The sequence below is a fragment of the Sprattus sprattus genome, assembly GCF_963457725.1.
Source record: "Sprattus sprattus genome assembly, chromosome: 21".
Taxonomy (NCBI): domain Eukaryota; kingdom Metazoa; phylum Chordata; class Actinopteri; order Clupeiformes; family Clupeidae; genus Sprattus; species Sprattus sprattus.
In genome coordinates, this window is record NC_137919.1 from 8,968,121 (window position 1) to 8,990,620 (window position 22,500).

The following is a 22,500-nucleotide window of genomic DNA, read 5'->3' on the forward strand; positions in this document are numbered from 1 at the left end:
AAGAAACCTACCTGGAAATCACTGACCAAATGTGTCATTTTCACTGACACAGACACACATACACACAGGCACATGTATACCCCTACACACAGACGCACGCACACAAAGACACACTCACACACTCACTCACACACACACACACACACAAACTCCCCCTCAGCATCTCTCTAGACTCTATTATTCCATGCGCTCCTTGATATTTCTTTATTAGAGGCCTCTCCCAGCATTCGCTCTCTAATCAGCCATGATCCGTCTCTCCTCCAGCACGGACCTAGACCTAGACCCAGAGAGACAACCCCCCCCCCCCCCCCCCCCCCCCACAAAGCCCGTTGTTACACTCAATTACGTCCATTCGACGCTCCTCAACGGGAATAAGATCATAATGTAATTAAGCCCTGTTGATTAATCTCCCACCGGAGCTCCTTGCTTCACTCTCTGCTTCGCTTGCCTCTCTCTCTGGGGGCCAAAGCCACTGCTATATCACTATGATATATAACTGCTTTATCACTATGATACATATATATATATATATAACTGCTATATCACTATGATATATAACTGCTATATCACTATGATATATAACTGCTATATCACTATGATATATATATATAACTGCTATATCACTATGATATATAACTGCTATATCACTATGATATATAACTGCTATATCACTATGATATATATATATATAACTGCTATATCACTATGATATATAACTGCTATATCACTATGATATATATAACTGCTATATCACTATGATATATAACTGCTATATCACTATGATATATAACTGCTATATCACTATGATATATATATATAACTGCTATATCACTATTATATATAACTGCTATATCACTTTATATATATATATAACTGCCATATCACTATGATATATAACTGCTATATCACTATGATATATATGCTAAATCATGATATAGCACAACTGAGTCATTTAGAGGCTTGTGCTATGACATGATTCAATATTTGAGTGAATGTTAATGGAATGATCAAAATGAGGGGTGTTTTTTTTTTCTTGGTAGGTTCTATAAGTGTTGTTAGCTGGTTTTCGTGTGCGGGAGAGTTGCACATGCTGTCGGGACGTTAATAATATTGTCTTCGTATGCACATCGTATGTGACAACATGTTTGTCATCGAGACAAAACCCAACAGGCCCAGACATTTCATGCCCAATAGGTGTGCCGCAGTCACGCCACTCAAAGCAGCTGGACGTCGCTGAAAAGGCTCACAGAGAGTCGCAGACAGGGAGAGATAAAGGGAGGCAGATAGAAAAGTGAGGATAGGAAAAGAGACAGAGAGATAGAGAGATGGGCCCGACAGCAGTTTTGTTTTTGCCCCAGCGGGCGCCCTCTGTGTGTTCTGCCGGCTCCGTGGGGCTTTGTGGGAGAGTGGGGAGTGCGATTGGTGAGACGCCGCGGCGCTTGGCAGTGGCCCCCTTGTTTACTCTGAAGTTTCTCCTTGTTTGTTTGTGCGCAGCGCTCATTGTCGGCGCTCGCACTTGACGGCTGGTTAGTGGCTGCCGGGAACAAGGAGGCTCTTTCACTGGCCTCAGCAGGTGCAGAGGATTTCCCCCCTGTGTGTGTGTGTGAGTGTGTGTGTGTGTGGTTGTGTGGTTGTGTGTGTGTGTGTGTGTGTGTGTATGTGTGTGTGCCCCTCAGACCTGTCTGCCTGGGTCTGAAGGATTTGCACACACTCTCTCTCTCTCACACACACAGAGGCATGGCATCCACCGTCATGAGAAAAACTCACATATACATATATGCTGATGCACTCCGATAAACACATGCAAAGAACAAACAAGTTGTGCTGTATAAGACTTAAGGATAAAACTGAATAAACTAAGTTTGGTGTGTTCCTTATCTAAAGGAAACACACACACACACACACACACACACACACACACACACAGAATGGGTGAAGGCCACATTTTTTAGGCCTGAAGTTCCGAAAGAAGGGTATAAATGATTTTGTTGTGTCCGGAGTCACGGAGCATAAACAGCTATATATGGTTATTCATTCAGTTTAGACCTTTCGTGACTTGTTATAATTTTATTTTATTCTGCATAAATACTCTGACTGAGATGTTACAGATGTAGGCTATTGAAACATAAATTATTCGGTAAAAAAAAAAATAACCATGATTCTTAATTTTAACGTGTCCTTAAATATTGAAAACGTTCCCATGTTTCTTATTGTCTGCTCAAGATCCATTAGCAAGTCTTTAACTAACCCCGCATCTTCAAAGGGCTGGCGGGGGGTTATTTGAATCGAGGTTAGATTGACAGTTAACTGTGTGTTGGACATTTTTCACAAGGCTAATTTCCCATGCCGATGGTGTCACCGCTGAGAACTTAATTAACCTTTCACACCAGTTTAAGTTGGTGATTGACAAGTGTCCGTTGCAGTTAATGTGTCATTTGTTTGGAGTGAAGATGAAGACCTAGACGAGACGGAAACGTGGCGCTTTGATAGCTAAAGCCTTCGAGGTGACAGCAAAAGTCAGAGGGTCATAAACGTTAGGCTGCCCACACACAGTTCTAGTAAACACCTGAAGACAAGTCCTACGAGACCTACACACATTCTTTATAAATAGTCGGTAAGTTTACATCCAGTTAATTCCCTGCAAATGTTGCCTAAATTAATGTTAATGGGTTTACTAATTAATCTGACAGATGTATCGTCTCCCTCTAGTGGGGAGCGGATGACACAGCAATGACATTTAAAAAAAAAAATCCAATTCATGGGATTTTAGTGTGGGCAGACGTATGTACCCATGCTACCGGTACCAATGCCAAACTGGGCAACTAAATGCTGTCAAAAAGCCTAGTCCAAATGTCGAACGCTTATAAAGACTTTTCGAAAGGCATCTGTCTTTTCGTGACAATTTAAGGGTAGACTATTGCAGTCCTAGTTGTTTTAAGAATAATGGTCACGAGGCAATGTGGGCGAATTCTGCCGTCTATTATGAAAGGTAAACATTGAAGAGATGTTATATTTCAGCGATTATATATGAACTGTTGAATGGACAGGAGGACGTCAATCCTGGAGCAGAAGCGCCGTCCCGTGGAGAGAATTGACTAGCACAACCAAACCAGACTTTCTCTATAGCCTACTTCCTGATCAAAGCATGGTTTTGACGGCACTTCATAGTGAAGCAAAACTGTTCTTGACATTTTGAACGTGTATTTTGATATAAGCTGTATCATTCTAAATCTGTTTCGCATTGTGTAACTCCAAAAACGTAGGGCATGGGTGGTGTATTAAACGTTAACACTTCTAGGCTACTGTTCAGACTAAACATAAACGCGCCAGAAAAGCATATTTATGTTAGGATAACAGTTTCTTTTGTTTCTATTTTTCAGTAAAACGATCATTAATGTTAGATGTTCAGCAGTCATTAGTTTAAGAATAAAAATTCTGCTCTTTGCCGTGCCAGGTATTAACCTGCCGTGACCCGGATTCGAACCGGGGTTGCTGCGGCCACAACGCAGAGTACTAACCACTATACGATCACGGCGTACTACTGAGCAGATGACGTCGAAGAGTGAGTGGTAGATATATGTAGGCGATCTGGTACAGACCTGGTAGACTACCCTACATTTGATATGTGTTTGAGCATTGAGAAATATGAATTAGGTTGCTATTGGAACGTAACACAAGACCATTTAAAATATGAAATTGATCAAAATAAGTGCTGAAAAAAAATGAACGCGTTCGTTTTCGTGATTCAGTTGAAATGTTTAGCGCGTTAAAAAACGTAAAAAAACGCAGTTGATTGGATATTGTTATTAATAGTGAATGTGTAATTGTCGAAATATCTGGGGGCATCTAACGTACACCTGACACAGAGCTTAGTTAAATTCACAAATTTGCCAGTTTATTGAGCACTTCAACTTACAACTAACCCAACGGACTCTCCACCACGTTCTACCGGCAAGCTGACCTCGTCGATAGTAGGCTACAGTCCAAAGTAGGCTATCTCCATACTCAAAAGTCAGTCTCTCTTCTCTGATTCTCAGAGTAATTGTCTCAATCCCCTTTTCAAAATTGCAGTCCCTTCACACCTTTCGTGCTATAATTTTTTTTCTTTCAAGCTGACAATCAATTTTGATGGCCTTAAAGGTTTTATTGGAAATGTGTCGTTCGCAGGAGAGAATCTGTGACAGCACCAATTAAAATAGGGTATTCCAAATTGCTTAGACTAAAATTGATTGAATTACTTTTTTATTAACAAAGGCTGTTTTCGTAATTATTAGGCTACTTAAAATCTGATTTGTCACTATCGTTAGGCCTATAGGCTTTATTAGACTTAAACTTTCCTTTGAACATTTGTCAAACCACTCGGACCTGGAGCTATTTCAACCTATGGTCTAAGATTGTCTTGCTGATGACAATTTGGCTTAAAGTACCTAAAGCAAGTAACAGCTGGCTAAAAGATGATTGGCAGTGGCGAGTAGCCACTGAAATATGGAGTAATTCTTGGGACCAAATTTTAGGGAGCCCATTTTCCTGTCTTCATTGACTCGTGCCACCAGGCAAAGCATTTCCCCCTTGCTACACTGAACCTAGATGTGTTAATTTGACTGTTTATTCACAAAGATTTTGCCACAAGGTCATTGCCATCGATCTTTTTATGGGGCCCAGTTACTGGCAAGCATTGTGCATCGTCACCGGTTATCCAGCCCATGAAGTACTGAGCTCTCACACAGCTGACACTCTCCTATTTAAGCCTTTATTCACACAATATCGTCTGATATTTGCATTTGAATATCGTTCTTACCTTTAGTTTTTTTGTTGATCAAATTCTTAGAATTTCTATGGAGTAAATAGGGCATCTTTTTAATTGTTAAGTTTATTTTGTCATATATATATTCATAATATGATTTTTTTTTCAAATTCACATTCTCGTGGCCAATGTGATCATATCAAATTGAAATGTGGATGGATAAGTGAAAGCTTATACTCAAAAGGAACAAAGTGGGCCAATTTCGATAAAAGAATCATCACAAAATAAAAATAAAAAGTAAAAATAGAATAGGATCTCGTAAATTCAGCAAAATGTTTGATCTGGAAGCTTATCATAATATTGTAACGTACAAGGCACTTTTGTTCAAAAAGAATAACACAGAGGTAATTGTGTGCTTAATTGGAGGCATCCAAGGACGTGAGAGGCTTCTCAAAAAGCCTTGGCCCTGTGTCTCCCCACGCCATGCTCCCCTCGCACACAAAGAGAGGGCCGCCCAGCTTTATGTATTTATTTTTCAAAGGGGGAAGATACGATACAAGGAGCCGATTGTACTCCCGTGCGTCTCCTCCACGTCTCTGTCTCCCCCCCATTAGAACGACGCTAGCGTATCTCCTCCTCTGAGGAGTTTTAAAAACCCAGATCCCTAAGATTTCTGGCCCGTGCTTCTGCTGCTGTAAAATAGATTGTTCTTTGAAGCTCTGAAAGAATGTGGACGATTGCCCAAATCCCTCTGCTGGATCTCAGTTACAGATACTCTACATTGCACAGAGATGTGATGTTGTTTTTTTTTTTTTTTTTTAAAGATAAGGAATTCAATATAAAATTGTAGATCACAAAGTTAAACCACACAGTATTGTTAGTAAGGGTCACTCTGGGAAAATGAACATCTGCCATAAAAAAGACACCACTATGAAATAACATCTTGAACTTGAGACAGTATTTTTTATCATTTTATTTCCTCAGGCACCACCACAGCACATAATATTTATGAAACCCAGGGCATGGGGAGGAGGTCAGTGTTGAAGGGGGACACAGGAACCCATTTGATTTGCTGTTCACTAAGAGTCATTCATAATTAAACAAATTCAGGCATGTTATTGGGGAGACAAAATGCCTCTCTGAAATATTGGGGGGTCCAATACCCCTCATGTCCCGCGTCTCCCATGCGTCTGTGCCCTTGTTTGCTATTACGGTAAAGTGACAACGGTCAAGAACTTGCTTATCCTCTGGCGTTCGACACTTAAAACAGTCTTCTGGGCAGTGGTCTGGAAAACAAGGGTTAAAAATGGGTTAATTCAAAGGGAAGAGCTTTATGCTGTGCCCCCCATCCATACGTATATCTCTCCCGCCTGCATATGGATCTAATCTGTCAAATTAAATCACCTCACTTCACACAGTATTTAAAATTCCTTAATGATTAAGAGCTGGAGTACTTAAAAGATGCTGGCGTTTCTTAACATATGACGAATCCATTTAAAATAGGTTTGTTCACATTAAAAAGGTGGAAAAAAAATGCAGATGGCACTATTTCTTACTGTTAGACAATAATCTGTAGCCTAAAGCGACCATTGGTGGTATTATTTTGGATGCATGGGTTATTTTGAAGAGCAGAGTATATTGTACTTGTATATTTTACTTGTCTTAGTCTAAAGGTGAAAATGCTACACAACACATATTCTGTAAAAAGAAAATGAAGGATTATTTATTAAAGGTTACAGTCATTTAAGGGAACGTTATTTTAATCATGATATTAATACTGGCAAGTCTAACATAAATCTCATACCAAAATTGAATTTATTCTGGAAATGTGGTGAAATCAGCATTATACAGAAAAACAAAGAATATGGCTGGATATTCATGAATGTGAACATTCATTCCTTCAGGTTGTCAGGTGCCAGTAGTTTCTGAAAAAATAGCTACTTTTACCTGTATAGTGTAATGTCATGGAGTGAATGCTTTGTTATTTAAATACCCTATTCACCAATAATTGAAAATACCAAAGACATATCAGAACAGTCTTAATACAAATACATATCAACTGAATTTCCTTATATGCATATTCATTTATAAACCTACACCTTAAAATAATCTAAGCATATGTTTGAAGACTGTTAACTACTAACAGAAAAAAAAACAATGAATTGTCTAATTCTACAATATGTAGAGAACCATGGCTGGATCTGCATATATAATCAAATGTGGTTAATGATGGAATGTATTTAAATACAAACTAGTATGCCCAAATTCGTAGTCTTATTTAGAATAACGTGGTATGGGTATAGCTCACACGAAGACAGTGACATTTTATTTTAAATTAAACACACACAATTTGGTATGCACGTACTGATTTTTTCAAGTCTGACACATTGTCAAAATTATTTCCGCTGTATATCATTGTAACGTGTTTCTAATCAAATCCCAACATAACTGAAGGAATACAAGAGTAAAGGGGAGACGGGGGAAGTTGAATAATCATCGTCCCTGTAATACCTTTTAAATAGCTTGTTAATTTTTGGGCTTCATCAATTTCCCCTTTTGTGGTCAAGGACTCTTTAAAGTCAGCGGTGCGCGACTATGCGATTGTGTGCTCAGTCGTCAGATTCTGCGCAGACTGCAGGTCTCAGGAATGCTACCTTTACGTAACACTCAAACCCATCTGCAACATTCTGAAACATACGAAGTCAAAAGACACAGTCTTTGTCATTAATCTACCTCTAAAATGGACTACAATCAACGTTGCACTTACGTCGATTGCTGAAGTTCTCCTGACTTAATGTCACGTTTCCCAAAGTCGCGAAAAAGTCGTCAAATGAGCCTCGCATACATATTTATAAAATAGCCTACATTTCCACTTGAACTTCGGAAATAAACGTGTTGAAACGTCACATCCAGCTCGTTTGGATGACCGGTTTGTTTGCTTTTAACCTTCGATTAGCTCGCCGGGGAATGCGCCTTAGAAGTAGGGTACTGTTGTGCAACTTTGGGAGCAGGTCTTATTTTGGTGCCACGCAGCCTACCCCACCTCCCAACGAAGCCGCTACCAAAGCCTTTTTGTTTCACCTTTTGAAAGCTAATTCTTGGCATTTGCTATCGACCTAAGTCGGACCACTGCCTAAACGAGAAGAATAAACGTGACCGCTCACTTATTATAAAAAACCGTAGGCTATGCCTGGTGTGGGCGTCGAACTTGTGTTTTAGTCCTGACCGGTTTGACTGATTTATGCTCCAACAATCGCAAAAGCTTCCTGTTTGTGTCATGCTATTTTTTATGTCACACATGAAGCCTAACTCATACGACATGTATCTGAAGTGATAGGTGTGAGTTCACTTGCCTGTGTGCATGGAAACCCACGTGAATCATTCGTGAGAGCGTGTGTGTGAGAGTGCACATGTTCTTGCGTGTGAGACAGGTTCTGCGCAATTGAATGTGAGTGCTGTGTTTGCCACAACATAGTGTCTTTTAACGATGTAATTGAGTCGTGACAGTTTCTTCTTGATGCATGATGATTTAATCGTTTAAGAAGTGATATAAGGATTATTAAGGATATTAGTGATGTCCACAGTCTCAATTATAGTAGCCTAAGGAAAACACGATAAAAACACATTGCTTTTGAGTCCCTAGTCCTAACTATACATAAAGAAGTCCTGTTTTTGAGACTTCCACGGATCATGAATGAAATGGACCTGACCCTGGTCCGATCCAGAATCAGCTGTAATCAGAGAGAGAAAAAACACTCTGCGCACTCTGCTTTGTTTTCTACGCAATGGCAAACTCTTCGTCTTACAGGCCTGTACGGGCCTGGCTAAAATACTCATTTATGAATGCAATGTACGCTATTTGATTTTTTTGCCGAACCCGTGAAAAGGAAGATGTTTAAAATGAATTATTGAATTCAGATGTGTGTGGCCGTTATTCCTCGCTTCATTTCTCAGTCAGGCTAAACCATCTGGATTGCGCACTTGAGTCCTTTACGCCGCCTCATGGAGGTTTTAAAGACAGTGTGACAATGTATTTGGTGATATGATCTATGAACTATCTTAGCTGTAGATCTGTGACTATGGGCTCAAGTGGCCTGGATGAGTGCCATAATGTGGCTTGTGGAAGCAGTTTGATTTGGCTCTCTCTCTCTTAAAATGGCTGTTGGATCGTCTGGTCAAGGGTTCTGGCTTTGCCATGATCTGCTGATATGCAACGATAAGGAAAATGTTACAAAGGTCACCAGAATTGAATTATGATGAATAAACAGAAGTCAAGTTTAGTGTTTCCTTTTATTATTTAAGATTTGTTCATATCCTTCCCTTTCTAGTTGAAGTTGTGTCACCAGTCCCTGTTTATTGTGTTGGCCTTTGCCGCTTTCATAGAAATAAAATCCTCGGGGTGAAAATTGCTTTGAGGTCTCTAACCTATCTTGCACCGCGTGTTTCAAGTTCGGCCGGCCCCGCTCTTGATTGGACGAAGCCTGTGTTAATATGCAAATACGCACAGTGGCTGCCGAGCGGAAGTGAGGGGCCTTTAGAATGCCACGGTCCGCCGTCGCTGCGACCAATCAGAGGCTAGGATTCTAGTCCAAGTGCGCAGCTCTCTTTGGCTGCCGCAAGCAGCTGCGCCGACCGCCAGACAGAGAAAGTAAACGGCGCAGACCTGCCCCGTTCCAAAAGCTCAGCCTCTTCTGGATCTCGTTCAACTCAACAACCTAAAACCTATCCAAAAGTCTGACTTAAAGAGGAAGGAAGATAAAAAAAAAATCCGAGGTGCTCGCTGACTTGATTTTGCCGTACGTCTGCCAAGAATTCTCTTCCGGTGTTGATTTTTTTGAAAGCACTACATCGAGAAAAGAAAAAAAAGCACAATTTTGAACTTGAGAAATGTGAAGGTACCGGCTTCTCTTTCACGCAGCTTCCAGGATTCCCGTTTATATCCATGCAGTACAGTGCAATGGTACGTGAACATGACATTAAACCCTGCTTTACTATTATCATATGGTTGATATCTGTGACTCTAGCCTATTGCGTTAATGTGAACAGTTGGACGCCACCCGTCCCACGCCAGGACACGGCCGGGACGAGGGCACTAGTTGGCTTTTGGGCTGTTTATGTTGTGTGTTGGCAGCTCTCCTATGTGGGTCATATCGATGTGTCAGAAGTCGGTGGTGGAGTTTTCGCCGAAAGACAGCTACATTTGGCATTTGTCCTGAGTTCGCGAAGTCCCCCCCCCCCCCCCCCGTATGTTTGGCAGGGCACTCGTGCACATTGTAGCGCAGTACGGTTACATGGGAAACTCGCCTTCTGAGCTGGTCTCAAAATATAACGTCAGGCTATTTGTGCAAACCTCATCCCTTATGGGTGCACATGTACAGGACGGACGAGCATTTGTCTAGATCGCAAGACAACCACGGCCGTGTGCTCGCTTGCTGTACTTTCAGCTCCCACACGTCTTATATTAATTCTATTAGAAACACATTTGTTTGTGCTGTGGTTTCTGGAGTGTGTTGTAATGCTGGTGTAAGACACCCCCGGTGCATAGCTCACAATCCCTTCTCTCGTTTTTCTGCCTCGACAGGGAGGGATAGCTGCAGCCGCCCTATTGAAATTCAGGCAATGCCCTTATGATAATAAAAGTCATACTTACGCACAGTGGGGTTAGCGCTTGGCAACTTGCGAGTCGGGGCAGGAGGGGGTGGGTGGGGAAGTCAGCCTAGACTTTGACACAAGATGCCGATGTGACGTGATGTGAATCGTTATTAGTCCCACGGACTGGCCGGTCTTTTCCCTTTCTTCCGCGCGGGACCACGTCGATTGCAGCCTGCTCCGCAACAGGGGCAGTGGTATTCCTCGTCACTGCATGGGGCTACTTGGTTCCAAAGTTAAACTTAACTCTCATATAATTATTAGTCTACTTACATTCGCTATTCCTCTAAAATGAATAATATGTAAAAAAAAATATATATATATTTACCAAAGCAGAGCTTATTTCCTTAACACTAGATAGATTTAGGATCCCAGGCTAAGTCTATCGTAAATCTCAGGACGTATTAACGAGGCCCATTCATGTGTGCGACTAGTCTGGTAGTCTATGTTGCAGGCAGCAACTTGAGGGGGCAGCCATGCATTGAAATGGCCTTCCAACTCATTGTTGTGTGCCAAGTTTTTTTCCCCCCCTTTTGGCCGTGCAAATATTTTCCTTCTAATTGTGTAATTTCCAGGTCTTGCCAGGTGAACATTTGACCACATTTCTGTGACACATCATACCAACGCCGCTCATTTTAAGAACTGAACACCGTTGTTTTACATTTAAGTCAGGGACACCCTTAGTTAATAGAGTGGATCTTCATGGAATCATGAAGTTATGTTATGCACCCCCAAGTGCACTGACAGTATTTCCACAGGACTTCCTCGATGTTTTAGAAGTAATGTGTTGCTGGTTTGGCTGTTTTGCTGAGAAGTAACACTTCAGGTGTTATCTGAATTGGGGACAGACCTGGTCCTGATGCGGCGTGCACCCTCCGGGTTCGCAGCAGACTGGTTTAGAGTCAGCTTGTCACTGCCTATATGCACAGGATTGTATGAGCAAAACATGATATTTTCTTACAGACTAGGGGATAATGTTATCAAGATATGTTGATATCCACATCAGAATGCACATAAGGCTAAATGCAAAATAAAGGTCGACATAAGGCTTGTAGTGCATCGTACTTGGAGAAATTTCCATTTCATTTCTATATGACTGTCCTGAGATCGTATAGAATCGAAGCGGAAATTTCCCCCAAGGCGCACTGAGCTTCAGGCCTCGTTTCAACTTCTGTTTGGCTGGTCCAGACTTTTCTTCCTTCTCTGCAATCATCCCTAGTCGAGGGGAGGAAGAAGTCCGTGTGGTTTTATATGTTTCGGTTGGAGAGGTAGAAAAGAAAGAAGGTGGGCTGGAGAGATGGAATGCGTTTGCTGGAAGAGGAGGAGTGTATGACTGTGTAATTAAATGAAAAAAAAATCGTGAGACTGATTTGTCAGGATCGAACCGACCGGAGGGTGTTGCTGGTATTTGATATTATATCAAGTTTGAAAAGCAAACACCACGGGATCAGAAATTTGGCGCCTGCTTATGATCATATTGCACGTGAGATCGAGTTTTATTTTTTAATTCGCCTCGTCAAAACTCGGGGTATTCCTCGATGGTAGTGGCGCTATTTTCTGTTACTCATTTCCCGAGATTAACCGAATCCTAACTGATGCATCCGGCGCGCGTGAAGTTCATCTGGTTGGATCTTCTGTTCGTCTGAGACGCATAGGGAACAGGACGTATAGGCGTAGAGCCTGTGGATTTTCAAAGCTCCTTGGTGTTCCTGGATAAGACGCTTCACTTGGTTTCTAATAAAGAGAACTTCACAGAAGTTGCAGCTCACACAGCCGAGAATGAACCGATAAGATCCATTTACCTGATCATCCGGGGGACTTTTGGACCGATCGAAGTATCTTTTTTGGTCGAACAAGGTCATGATGTATTCTCCGATTTGTCTGACGCAGGTATACGTCCTAACATTTAAAATCGATTATCATACCACTGTTGCGGTTTCTTTGTTAATGCATATATTTAATGACCGGTTGCAATATTCACGATGACTTTGTATAACTGATGCATTACAGTACTTTATGCTATTTTAACGATATAAAACCTTAATTTTACATGAGCGTATCTTGTAATACGGGGGACAAGTGTTGATAATCTGGCGATCGCGACCACAGTGCAAATGTGATCGACTTCATGTTCAAAAGTGCGTGTGCCTATTGTTGCAGCATGTCCGATTTGCAGTGCTAAAGACATTAAACTTGTTACTTAGAGGAACAGTACAATGGCTACAACTGTGCAGATATGTGGAATAGTGTTCGTGGATGCCCCTGTAATTGAAAACCTTAGTTAAAGCTGGACACCACGGTGCAGTCCGTGTCTTATCTGCGTGCCCGCGTTTGGCGGTTTGACCTCATGCATTTTCAGATTTCTTTGGTCTTGTGTAAACTTTTGATTTTAGTAGGCCTAATAACCGCGTGGTCCTCACGATAAAACAAAGCGCAGGGTGATTTTTACAGGGACACTCGCGGTGTTAGCGGTGTCTAGAAGCGAAAAGCGTTCCAGCTACTGACCTTAATCCCTGTCCGAAGTAGAGTTAAAGTACGTTTTTGACACTCTCTTCGAATAAACTTTTTTGTCCTCTTGCGATGTCTTTTACGGGAACTGAAGTATGACTGAAAGCCCCTCTCTTCTTTGCAAATTAAGATGAAAACGATGATAAGGCTTGATTCAGTCGTTGGAGAGAGCGCACAGTTTTTTTGGCTGACACATTTTTACTGTTTATATTTTCCTTGGCATCGGAGAGTGATCGACTGAGATATGGCCAGAGCAAAGAGGAACTGCGACTGCTCGACCGTAAATGCCGCACACCTTGTCACTGTAGATAGTGCCATATCGGACTGTATTTTTTGGAGTGATTATCTCTGACAAATCCACCATATTTCATAAACCGAGAAGATATTCATGATGAAATGTTATTTCTTCCGTCATATTTTAGGGGGGGGGGGGGGGGGGGGGGGGGGGGTTATGAATAATTTTGTTCAAAACCAGACAACCAAATTGTGTGAAATTATGAAGTACATTCTCTGAATGAGAGATTCAGAGGACACAATTTTTTTCCCCTCTTAGAAATATAAAATTAATTAATATTGGCTTATAGAGCTCCTAGGTCAGAACAAATATTCATAAATTAATAAATAACAAATCATTATATTCCCATTAATTAGAAATGCAGAAATTGTGGAAATATTGCCCCAATTTTTATCAATATGAACAGTGGAATTAGTGTGCACGCTTCACACACATTGGTGCTAAAATGCTGTGGTGGGGACCTGTGTAGCATTATAGCAAATCTTTAGTTTATAATTGTGAGTAGCCTTTATTTTGTCTTTGTTATCCTAATATGCAGTTGTTCCGAATCTGCGTGTATGTGAGTGTGCGTTTATTTTGTGTGTATCTTCGTGCATTTTTGCGTATGCATGTGTTTGTGAGAGAGAGAGTGTTGGAGTAGGTGCAGCTGGCTGAGAAGGAGCTCTCAGAGTAGGCTCTGTGCATGTGTGTGTGTGTTCGTGCGTGTGTGCGTGTGTGTGTGTGGTTTCCCCGGCCTAAGCATGGGGGCTAACGCGTGGGGGCAGAGATATGGAACACACTAGTGGTTGCGGTCTCCCTAGAGCACCGCTACTCGCCACACACACACACACACACACACACACAAAGAACAATATGTGGTTTAACTCTTGCCGGGCCCTGTTCAGAGGGCCTGCCAATGTGAGCGCAGAGGAAGGGAGACGGTGTTCACAGGTGGAGCGGTGTGCACTGTGCTCCCGTCACGTCCCGTCCCGTCCTGGGGCCCCTCTTTTACCACACTCTCACCACTGCCCAGGTGGGCATGTCTTCACACACACACACACACTCACACACACACACACACACACACACACACACACACACACACACACACACACACACACACACTCACACACACACACACACACACACACACACACACCCACACACACACACACACACCTACACACACACACAGACACACACCTACACACACACACACAGACACACACACACACACTCTCACACACACACACACACACACACACACACACACACACTTTCCTACTTTTCCAACCAGGCTTTTTTCTGTCATTGGTTATTTGAGTTGCGGACATGTGCCTTTGGAGCTTTGGAGAGTGGTCTGTGTGTGTGTGTGTGTGTCTGTGTGTGTGTGGAGAGTGGTCTGTGGTTAACAGGGTTTGGTTAGTGAAAGTGGTCTGTGGTAGACTGGGTTTGGTTAGTGAAAGCGTTTGCGTGCTCTTCCATTGGAGATTATTTTTTGGCAGATGCTTTCATCCAAAGAGGCATAACAGAAGCGAGGAAAAGTACTTCAAACAGTGACAAAAGTATTGCACTCGACCTTTAGGACAAATACTGGTTGCAAGAGAAGAGCAGGGAATTAGGGAAGGAGGAGTTGCATCACTAAAAACGCTTGCCTCATTTGTGCCTTAGTTACTGTTTGTTTCTCTGATAATGAAATTCCCTTGAAATGAAACGCGACTGTTTGTTTGTCCTCCTGGAACGACTGCCGATGCCTCCCATGTTTTTCTCTGATGAACACGGACTCCCAGAAATGGTGCACAAATAGCCGTTAATTGTGTGTTTAAAAAAATTGGCATCTTGTTCGGTGCGCCTTTTTTCTTTCTTTCTTTTTTTTTTCTGTTGAGTGCGATAGAACAAGCTGGGGCAGGGAAAGACAGAGAAGACATGTGTGCACCACAAACACGACTTAACCCCCTTAGTCTTGAGGGAAGCTACAGATTGGCATGAGTACCTCTAATGCCATTCCTACCTCAGAGATCACCGCCACCAAGAATGTGCCCTTGTGTGCCAGGATGCCAGTTTCATTGTCCATATTGGTTTGATTTCGTCGGGAGGTGGAATAATGGCCGTGCGTCGGCGCGGTGAATTAGCCTCCTCAATGGAGCCCCTGCCTCAGTTACTTAAGCGGAGCAACACCCCCCCTGTTCTATCCCTCGGCTGTGAAACTTTGCCTGTGGTTTGTCTCTGTGTGTGTGTACTTTAAGGTTTTATCTCACAAAATGCTGTGTGTGTGCGCGCGCGTGTGTGTGTGTGTTAGGGGTGTGAGTCTTCACTGGCCACACGTTTCGATTCTATCACGATTCAAAGGGTAGTGGTTTTATTATAAAACGATTCTTGATGCATCACGAGGCAGCTTGTCCTTCACATTTTTATTTATAGATATAAACGCTCCAATTTGAACTCTGTTTTTCCTTTAAACGTCTTATTAATCAGATGATTTTTAATCTTAGGAGGACTTACATAAGGCCTTCATAATCTCCTTTTTCAACTGGACTGGATCTATGTCTAAATGCTACATATTTTTAAGGCCACTTCACTGTAAGTGCAACTTCTATAAAATTCTAATTGTTTTCCAATTTAAACAAATTCTACCATTCTATTAGGCCTACAGGATAGTTCAGATACTGTCTTATTAAAAAATATAACAGAAACAACTGTGGCATCCATACCACAAGGTGGTATAGACAGAAATCCATATGCAGGTTTATACGTGGTAAATATATTAAAAAGCTATTGAAAGACCCGTGGATTTTAATTGGAGCAACATCACCCCCCAGGAAGAACTGGCCTGTTGGCTACTAGCATTAAACTCAGTAGCAGACCAGTATTAAAGCGAGGCATTCACTCACTGATGTGATTACCGCACAATGGCAGTTAAATGCGTTTAAAATATTATCAAACTAATGAGAAACTGGATCTGGTTAGCATTACAAGGCCCACTGGATTGTGTGCCTACAGTAGACTTTGTATTGTCTGCATCTGTAATTTTAACTTTTCATTCATTGATATCTCATGGTGGAATTACTTGTCTACATTAACTGTGCTTGTGTAACGTTACGTAGTGTGGATTGGCAGTATTATCCCAAAAAATAAACACTTTTCATTCAGCATTACAACTGTTGTTTAAATAAATGCTGGCATGCAAATTATTTAATTACGTTTTTAAATAAATTGATGATTTAATTTCCCTGCATTGCTGCAGAATCTTTCACGTTCACGATGCATCCATGCAACTATGCTCCAAAGGCCGTGTGTGTGTGTGTGTGTGTGTGTGTGTGTGTATGTAAATGACAAGAGGACAGACTTTGGGAGATGGCTTTTCTCTCTTCTGCTTGCCTGTCGGCTGTGTGCGTGTGTGTGTGACTACGTTCCTCCTGCTTCGAATCCCCCCACCCCCACCCCCCCTCTCTGTGAGGGCTGCATTGGAATGCTGGCTGCTTCGATAAGAGAAACGAGTGTGTGTGTGTGTGTGTGTGTGTGTGTGTGTGTGTGTGTGTGTGTGTGTGTGTGTGTGTGTGTGTGTGTATGAGTGTGTGTGAGGGGCGCATGCTCTACTCCCCCAGTGCCAGGCAGGCGGCTGGGCTGCTGTGTGTTTCGGAGCATGCTCTGAGCGAGCGCTGTTCTACGCTCCCCTCTGCTACGTTACGATACGCTAGGCGCTGTGGCACGGCACACCACACCACACCACACCACACCACACCACACCACACCACACCGCACCACTCCAAGCTGGAGCCTCACTTTAGATGTGCGCTCTGTGCCACTGTGGCTCTGGCAGAGGAACCACGCGGTGACGTCCGTCCGTCTGTCCTCGCTCCTCACCGCCAGCACACGGCACACCCACACGGCACTTTCCCCGTGGCACCTGCGCCCGACACCTGGCCCACGAGGATCGCCCACCCCGAGGCTGAGATGGTGGACGGGATGGCCATTCCCCCCGGGTGGCCGCTGACGCCAAGAATGGTTGTGAATGAATGCTGTTTGTTATTTAGATTGAGGCGGAATGTTATTGTTCTTTTAGGTGCTGTGTTTGTAAACTTGGAGCGGATTGATTTGGGGACGTGCCCAAGTGTTTGTTAGGTCATTGCTGCGTAATGTGGAGTTTGTTTACAGTGGCCAGCGCTTTTTAAAAGCCGCTGTGTTTCTGACTGGATCGCAGCCCCGGCGTGGTTTCATGTATCTCGGGTTGGGTGCGACATGAATTGTGTTTTTGTTTTGTTGTTTTGTTGTTTGTTGTGCTTTTTTTTCCGTAGCTGTATTTAAAAGCTGGAGGGGAAAAAAGAGAGTGTGTCTTTTGGTTTTGGCCGAGATAAGTCTTGGCTAATTGAGTGAGAGCCTTTGCCAAAAGGTCACTTCTGTTCAACGACTGCTCCCGTTAACTTTTTTGTCTCCCTCTTTTTTTTTCCCTTTTTGTCTCTCTTCCCCTCTCCCCTCTCTCTCCCTCTCTCTCTCGCTCTGTTTTCTCTTTTTTCGCCCCGACCGACAGGATGAGTTTCATCCCTTCATTGAGGCTCTACTCCCGCACGTCCGCGCCATCGCCTACACGTGGTTCAACCTGCAGGCTCGCAAGCGCAAGTACTTCAAGAAGCACGAGAAGCGGATGTCCAAGGACGAGGAGCGCGCGGTCAAGGACGAACTCCTGGGCGAGAAGCCTGAGATCAAACAGAAGTGGGCCTCGCGGCTGCTGGCCAAGCTCCGCAAGGACATCCGGCAGGAGTACCGCGAGGACTTTGTGCTGAGCGTCACCGGCAAGAAGCATCCGTGCTGTGTGCTCTCCAACCCCGACCAGAAGGGCAAGATCCGCCGCATCGACTGCCTGCGACAGGCCGACAAAGTGTGGCGTCTGGACCTGGTGATGGTGATCCTCTTCAAGGGCATCCCTTTGGAAAGTACCGACGGCGAGCGGCTGGTCAAGTCCCCTCACTGCACCAACCCTGCACTTTGCGTCCAGCCCCACCACATCACCGTGTCGGTCAAGGAGCTGGACTTGTTTCTCGCGTATTATGTCCAGGACCAAGGTAAGCGGATGTGTGTGTGTGTTTGTATGTGTGTTTGTGTGTGAATGAGTGTGTGTGTGTGTGTATGAGTGTGTATGAGTGTGTGTGTTGACAAGCTGACAAAGAAGTGCAGCTTAGATCATACTCTTCACCCTTCACCCTGTCGCACACACACACACACACACACACACACACTCTAGTCCCTTGGGTTTGGGAGAGGGGCACTTAAGCAGTCTTTTGTCAGATGTTCGCAAAAGAAGAAAAGAAAACATCTCGTCAGCGTCCACTTTCTGTAAATAAGGCATATTTTACCTCGAGGAATGCATTACAAAACTGATATGTAGTGAGAGATAAAAGATTATAAGTTAGAGAAATTTCCACTCATATGTTGCATTGGCAGTTTTATAAACAGTGTCAGTGTTATTTATCGGTGTTATTTATCGGCGTAAATCAGACCCAGACTCTTGGAGGGGAATGCTATCAGTTACGTGAATAAAGCTGACAGGAACGCACATGTAATAAAAACAGAAGAAACAGCCTGAGGTTCGGAGGTTTATCAAAAACATGTTCATGCCGAATTAAAATAATAAAACACATAATAGGAGAGAGAAAGACACCTAGGAATGGTTTGGTCTTGTTTGTTTTCTGTAACAAACTGAACATTAATTTCGACCTGCACTGGCAGATTTTTTTTTTTATCCATAATTTTCAGCTACCACTTGGAATCAGAAAGAGTGGTCTTTTACACAGAGCCAGAATGTTCTAGCATTGATTTACCGTCATGATGAATTATGAGGAAAAATACACATGTACAGGTTCTCAATCACTACACCGTCGAAAAATCTTACCTTCAAAATAATATGGAAACAATTACATATTCCTTTTTTTCTGATCAGGGTGTATAAAACATGCAAGATACAATGCAATGCTTCAGGTCTTGAAGTGGGATGATTGTTTTCAGCTGTGTGGTTTGTAGTTCCTTATTGTGGAGCTGTTTCTCGGTGGGAAACTACAAGAGATGTTTTTCTCAGGGCAAAAAAAAAAAAGAACAGAAAATATGAGAAAAAAAATCACGATCCATATTGGAATATTTGCAGCAAATATTTTTGTGAGCCGTCGATACTTTTCTCTCTGCCATACGAAAAGCTGAGTGTGGATCTCGCTGCATTCTACAAAGCTGGCTCGGATCATGTCAGCGCCCGAGTCTGAGAATGCAGACACCTTTGCCAAAATGGAGGTCTAGCGAGTGCTATTTTCTCACAATCACTGTCACTGGCTGGGTTTCTGTTTAAAAGGAAAAGCTTTTAAATGCTACCATTCCTCACCGCGTGCTTTCCAATGCGACGGAGGCGTTGGCACGAATACTCGGCCACTCATTCAAGTGTGTGTGGAATGTCATAAGCACAAAAAAGCTCTACATATTTCACTGTCAGAGTGTGTGTGTGTGTGTGTGTGTGAGAGAGAGAGAAAGAGACAGACAGAGAGAAAAACAGATAGACAGAGGGAGAGAGAGATGAGATGCAGTGTAGAAGGCCGTTATCACGCGGACTCAAGCCTCCATTTTATGTTCTGAGAAGTGCCAGGCGCAGCAGAAGGCATAGCAGAGTGACAATAAAGGGTTGCCACTGGCATCAAGGTTGGCATCAGACCCTCTTTTGTGTCTTTGTAGGATGGCGCTGGGGCTCCGGGGTGGCACTCTCCAGGCCGCTCAGAATCTCTCGCGGCATCGGGGCCTCTTCACAATCGCACAAAAGCAGCTTCTGCATCTCAAATCTAATTAATAAAACACGATTATATTTTTTTTTAATATTTTTGAAAAGATCACCACCCAGGATATCTGTTATGTAGGAAAATTCTCTTTTATTTGTAATTTAAAAAAAGATATATTCGGATTCAGTTGCATTTGATATTCAGGGTCAGTGAAATAGTTTGAGTGTAATTTGATGAGCCGAGTGAAATAGGATCACAGGGGAAGTATGAGAGTACATACCCGTATGTGACAATTTGAAGTGTGTAACTTCTGCTCTCCGGTGCCAAGTTGGCAGACTCCTCTTGAAAATATGCTTTCACTGGAGTAGAAGGTATCGCGGAGAACAAACATTGGCTTGCTTTTTGGATCATTTCGATCCCAGACTACACACAGAAATCATATCGCATTTTTTTTTTAATTTCATATCTTTTTTTCAGTTTTTTAGGACAGACAGCAGACAACAAGCTCACAGGGGAAAGTGAAAACCATACTTAAAAAGTCCAACCCGTCTAGGTAGTGGCTGAAGGTTTGGGATGCAAAGTGTTTAATTCCCGCTAAACTAAGCTATGCCCATGCCGGAACAATGCGGACACATTATGCCAGCCGGCGGAGGGGCCGCCATTTTGTTTGCATGGTGCCAGCAGAGAGGCAGTGAAATTGCCAGTAATGGTTGTTAGAGGTACGGAGGTTGGCATCAAACCCTCTTTGTCTGCTTGCAGCGTGCCTTTGATTCGTTGGTTGGCATCCGCAATGCAGTGGGCAAGCTGGAAACTTTCTCAACAGTAGCAGAATGGCTGCCACCGCTAGCACTGCCGCCGCCGTCACCGCCGTGGCGCTTTGTTCTTCAGAAAAACCGCACAGCATTAAAAGAAAAGAAAAAAAACACACACACAAAAAAAAATGAAACAAAAAGAGTAGATGAATTCTACACGGCTGAAATAATAATACCGCTCTACAGCACAGTTGTCTTGCGTTTGCTCATGATAGAATGAGTGAGAATTTTTCATAATTCTCAGCGCAGAAGTTGCACGTTAGCCAACAGTCTTTCAGTTTTTGCTACCGCGACTTGAAACCTGGAAGCGAACACTCTGCAGACGTCCTGCTTATTTGTTTTCGCACCTTTCTTACGGAATTCCTACTTCTCGGCCCCTGTTAGACACAAACCCAGTGGTCCTACTCATCCTGTTTTAATGAAGGATGCGGCGTGCCGTGCCTTACCTCTCCTGGTTGTGCAATAATAACTAAGGCAGATGGGCACTGGGAGAGGGATTAATGGCAGCCACCACACTGGGATGGTCTGTGGCCGCTGAATGGAACAAGGGGCACTTAGCCTTCTTGTTTTCGTGCGGAACTGCACTAAGCTAGACAGAATCTGCCATGGCACCCTTGTGTATGGGGAGATGAATGCCAGCCGGGGTGGTGGGTGGGGGAGGCTGGGCAGAGAGCGGATTGGGGGTGGGCGAAGGGAGTGTGGGTGAGGGTGGCAGGAGGGGGGTGGTGTGGTGTGGAGGTGGTGGTGTGTTAGTTGGTGGGCAGTGTGCCATGTCCTACCCCCTAAGCTTTCAAACGCTTCTGGCAGCCATTGTGCCTACTTCAACTCAGGCTGGTGGTCTGTGAGGGAGTGAGGGAGGGACTTGGGGGGGGGGGGGGGGGGGGGGGGTCGTCTATGCCCCTTTTTTGCCCGCGTGTTCAACACCACCCATCGTCTGCCCAGTGTTTTTGTTTTTTTACGATGGAAGAATTTGGAAAACTGAACATCACTGCGATTTTCCCATCTTAGGTGTAATCGTGTGTCTGGGCTGGGGGGGGGGGTGGGATGGGGTGTGCAGCCGGGGCCGGGGATGCTCTGACCTTACTGAACGCGCTCGCTGGCTTACTCACGACAGGACAGGCGTGTCTCTTGTGATGCTGGCTGAGGTCCAAGTTTGCTCAGACTACACAATAGGCCTCTTATGGAAGCCACGCAAATGAGTCGACTTGAAAAAAAAAAAAAAAAATAAATGTGTTGGTTCTCCCTCTAGTTTTCTTTACCTCTTTGTTTGTTAGCGTAGCTCATCATGTCACACTTTAGCGTTAGCTTTAGTCTTCGTTTTTAAACTCTGCTCACATGTTCCCGATTCTTTGTCATGGATCTCCTGGGTCGAGTCAGGACGTGTCAGCTCTTTGCTCCCACTGCTCCGAGTTCATAAACAGGCCTGGAGCACAGAGAAGGGAAGGAGAATGAAGTATTATCTCACTAGGTTTTCTTTTCTTTCTCATAGTGTTTCCCTGCAAATATGCAAATGTGTTTTCTTATGAAAACGAAGCTTGGGGATCCAGTGAATTGAAAATCAGTGTCCACAGACAACATCCATCATGTCAATATCAAGCTGATTGGTGTTTGCAAGAGTGAGCAACATGAATTCTGCAGAAAGCGCCCAGGAATTATTTTTGCCTTTAATTGCTGAATTCATTTTTGGATGGATTTCTTGTTTTTTAGCCAAATCTTTTTTTATTTTTTTTATTTAAACACTGCAATCTGGAAAACATTTCAGAG

The 22,500-nt window shown here is 43.3% G+C and overlaps 1 protein-coding gene across 8 annotated transcripts in view; it reads left to right on the forward strand.

The window, feature by feature from the left end:
* Positions 1-9,400: 9,400 nt before the first annotated feature.
* The window catches only part of LOC308382254 (nuclear factor 1 B-type-like), a 126,102-nt gene continuing 113,002 nt past the window's right edge, over positions 9,401-22,500 (forward strand). For 7 of the 8 annotated variants that reach the window (XM_080859951.1, XM_080859954.1, XM_080859955.1 and 4 more), the window contains exons 1-2: positions 11,802-12,283; positions 17,704-18,235. In XM_080859951.1, coding sequence (XP_080716077.1) covers positions 12,254-12,283; positions 17,704-18,235 — 562 coding nt within the window. In that variant the 5' untranslated portion in view covers positions 11,802-12,253. Of the gene's footprint in view, positions 9,705-11,801; positions 12,284-17,703; positions 18,236-22,500 lie in introns of those variants that run through there. The other variant, XM_080859952.1, reaches the window with a different exon arrangement.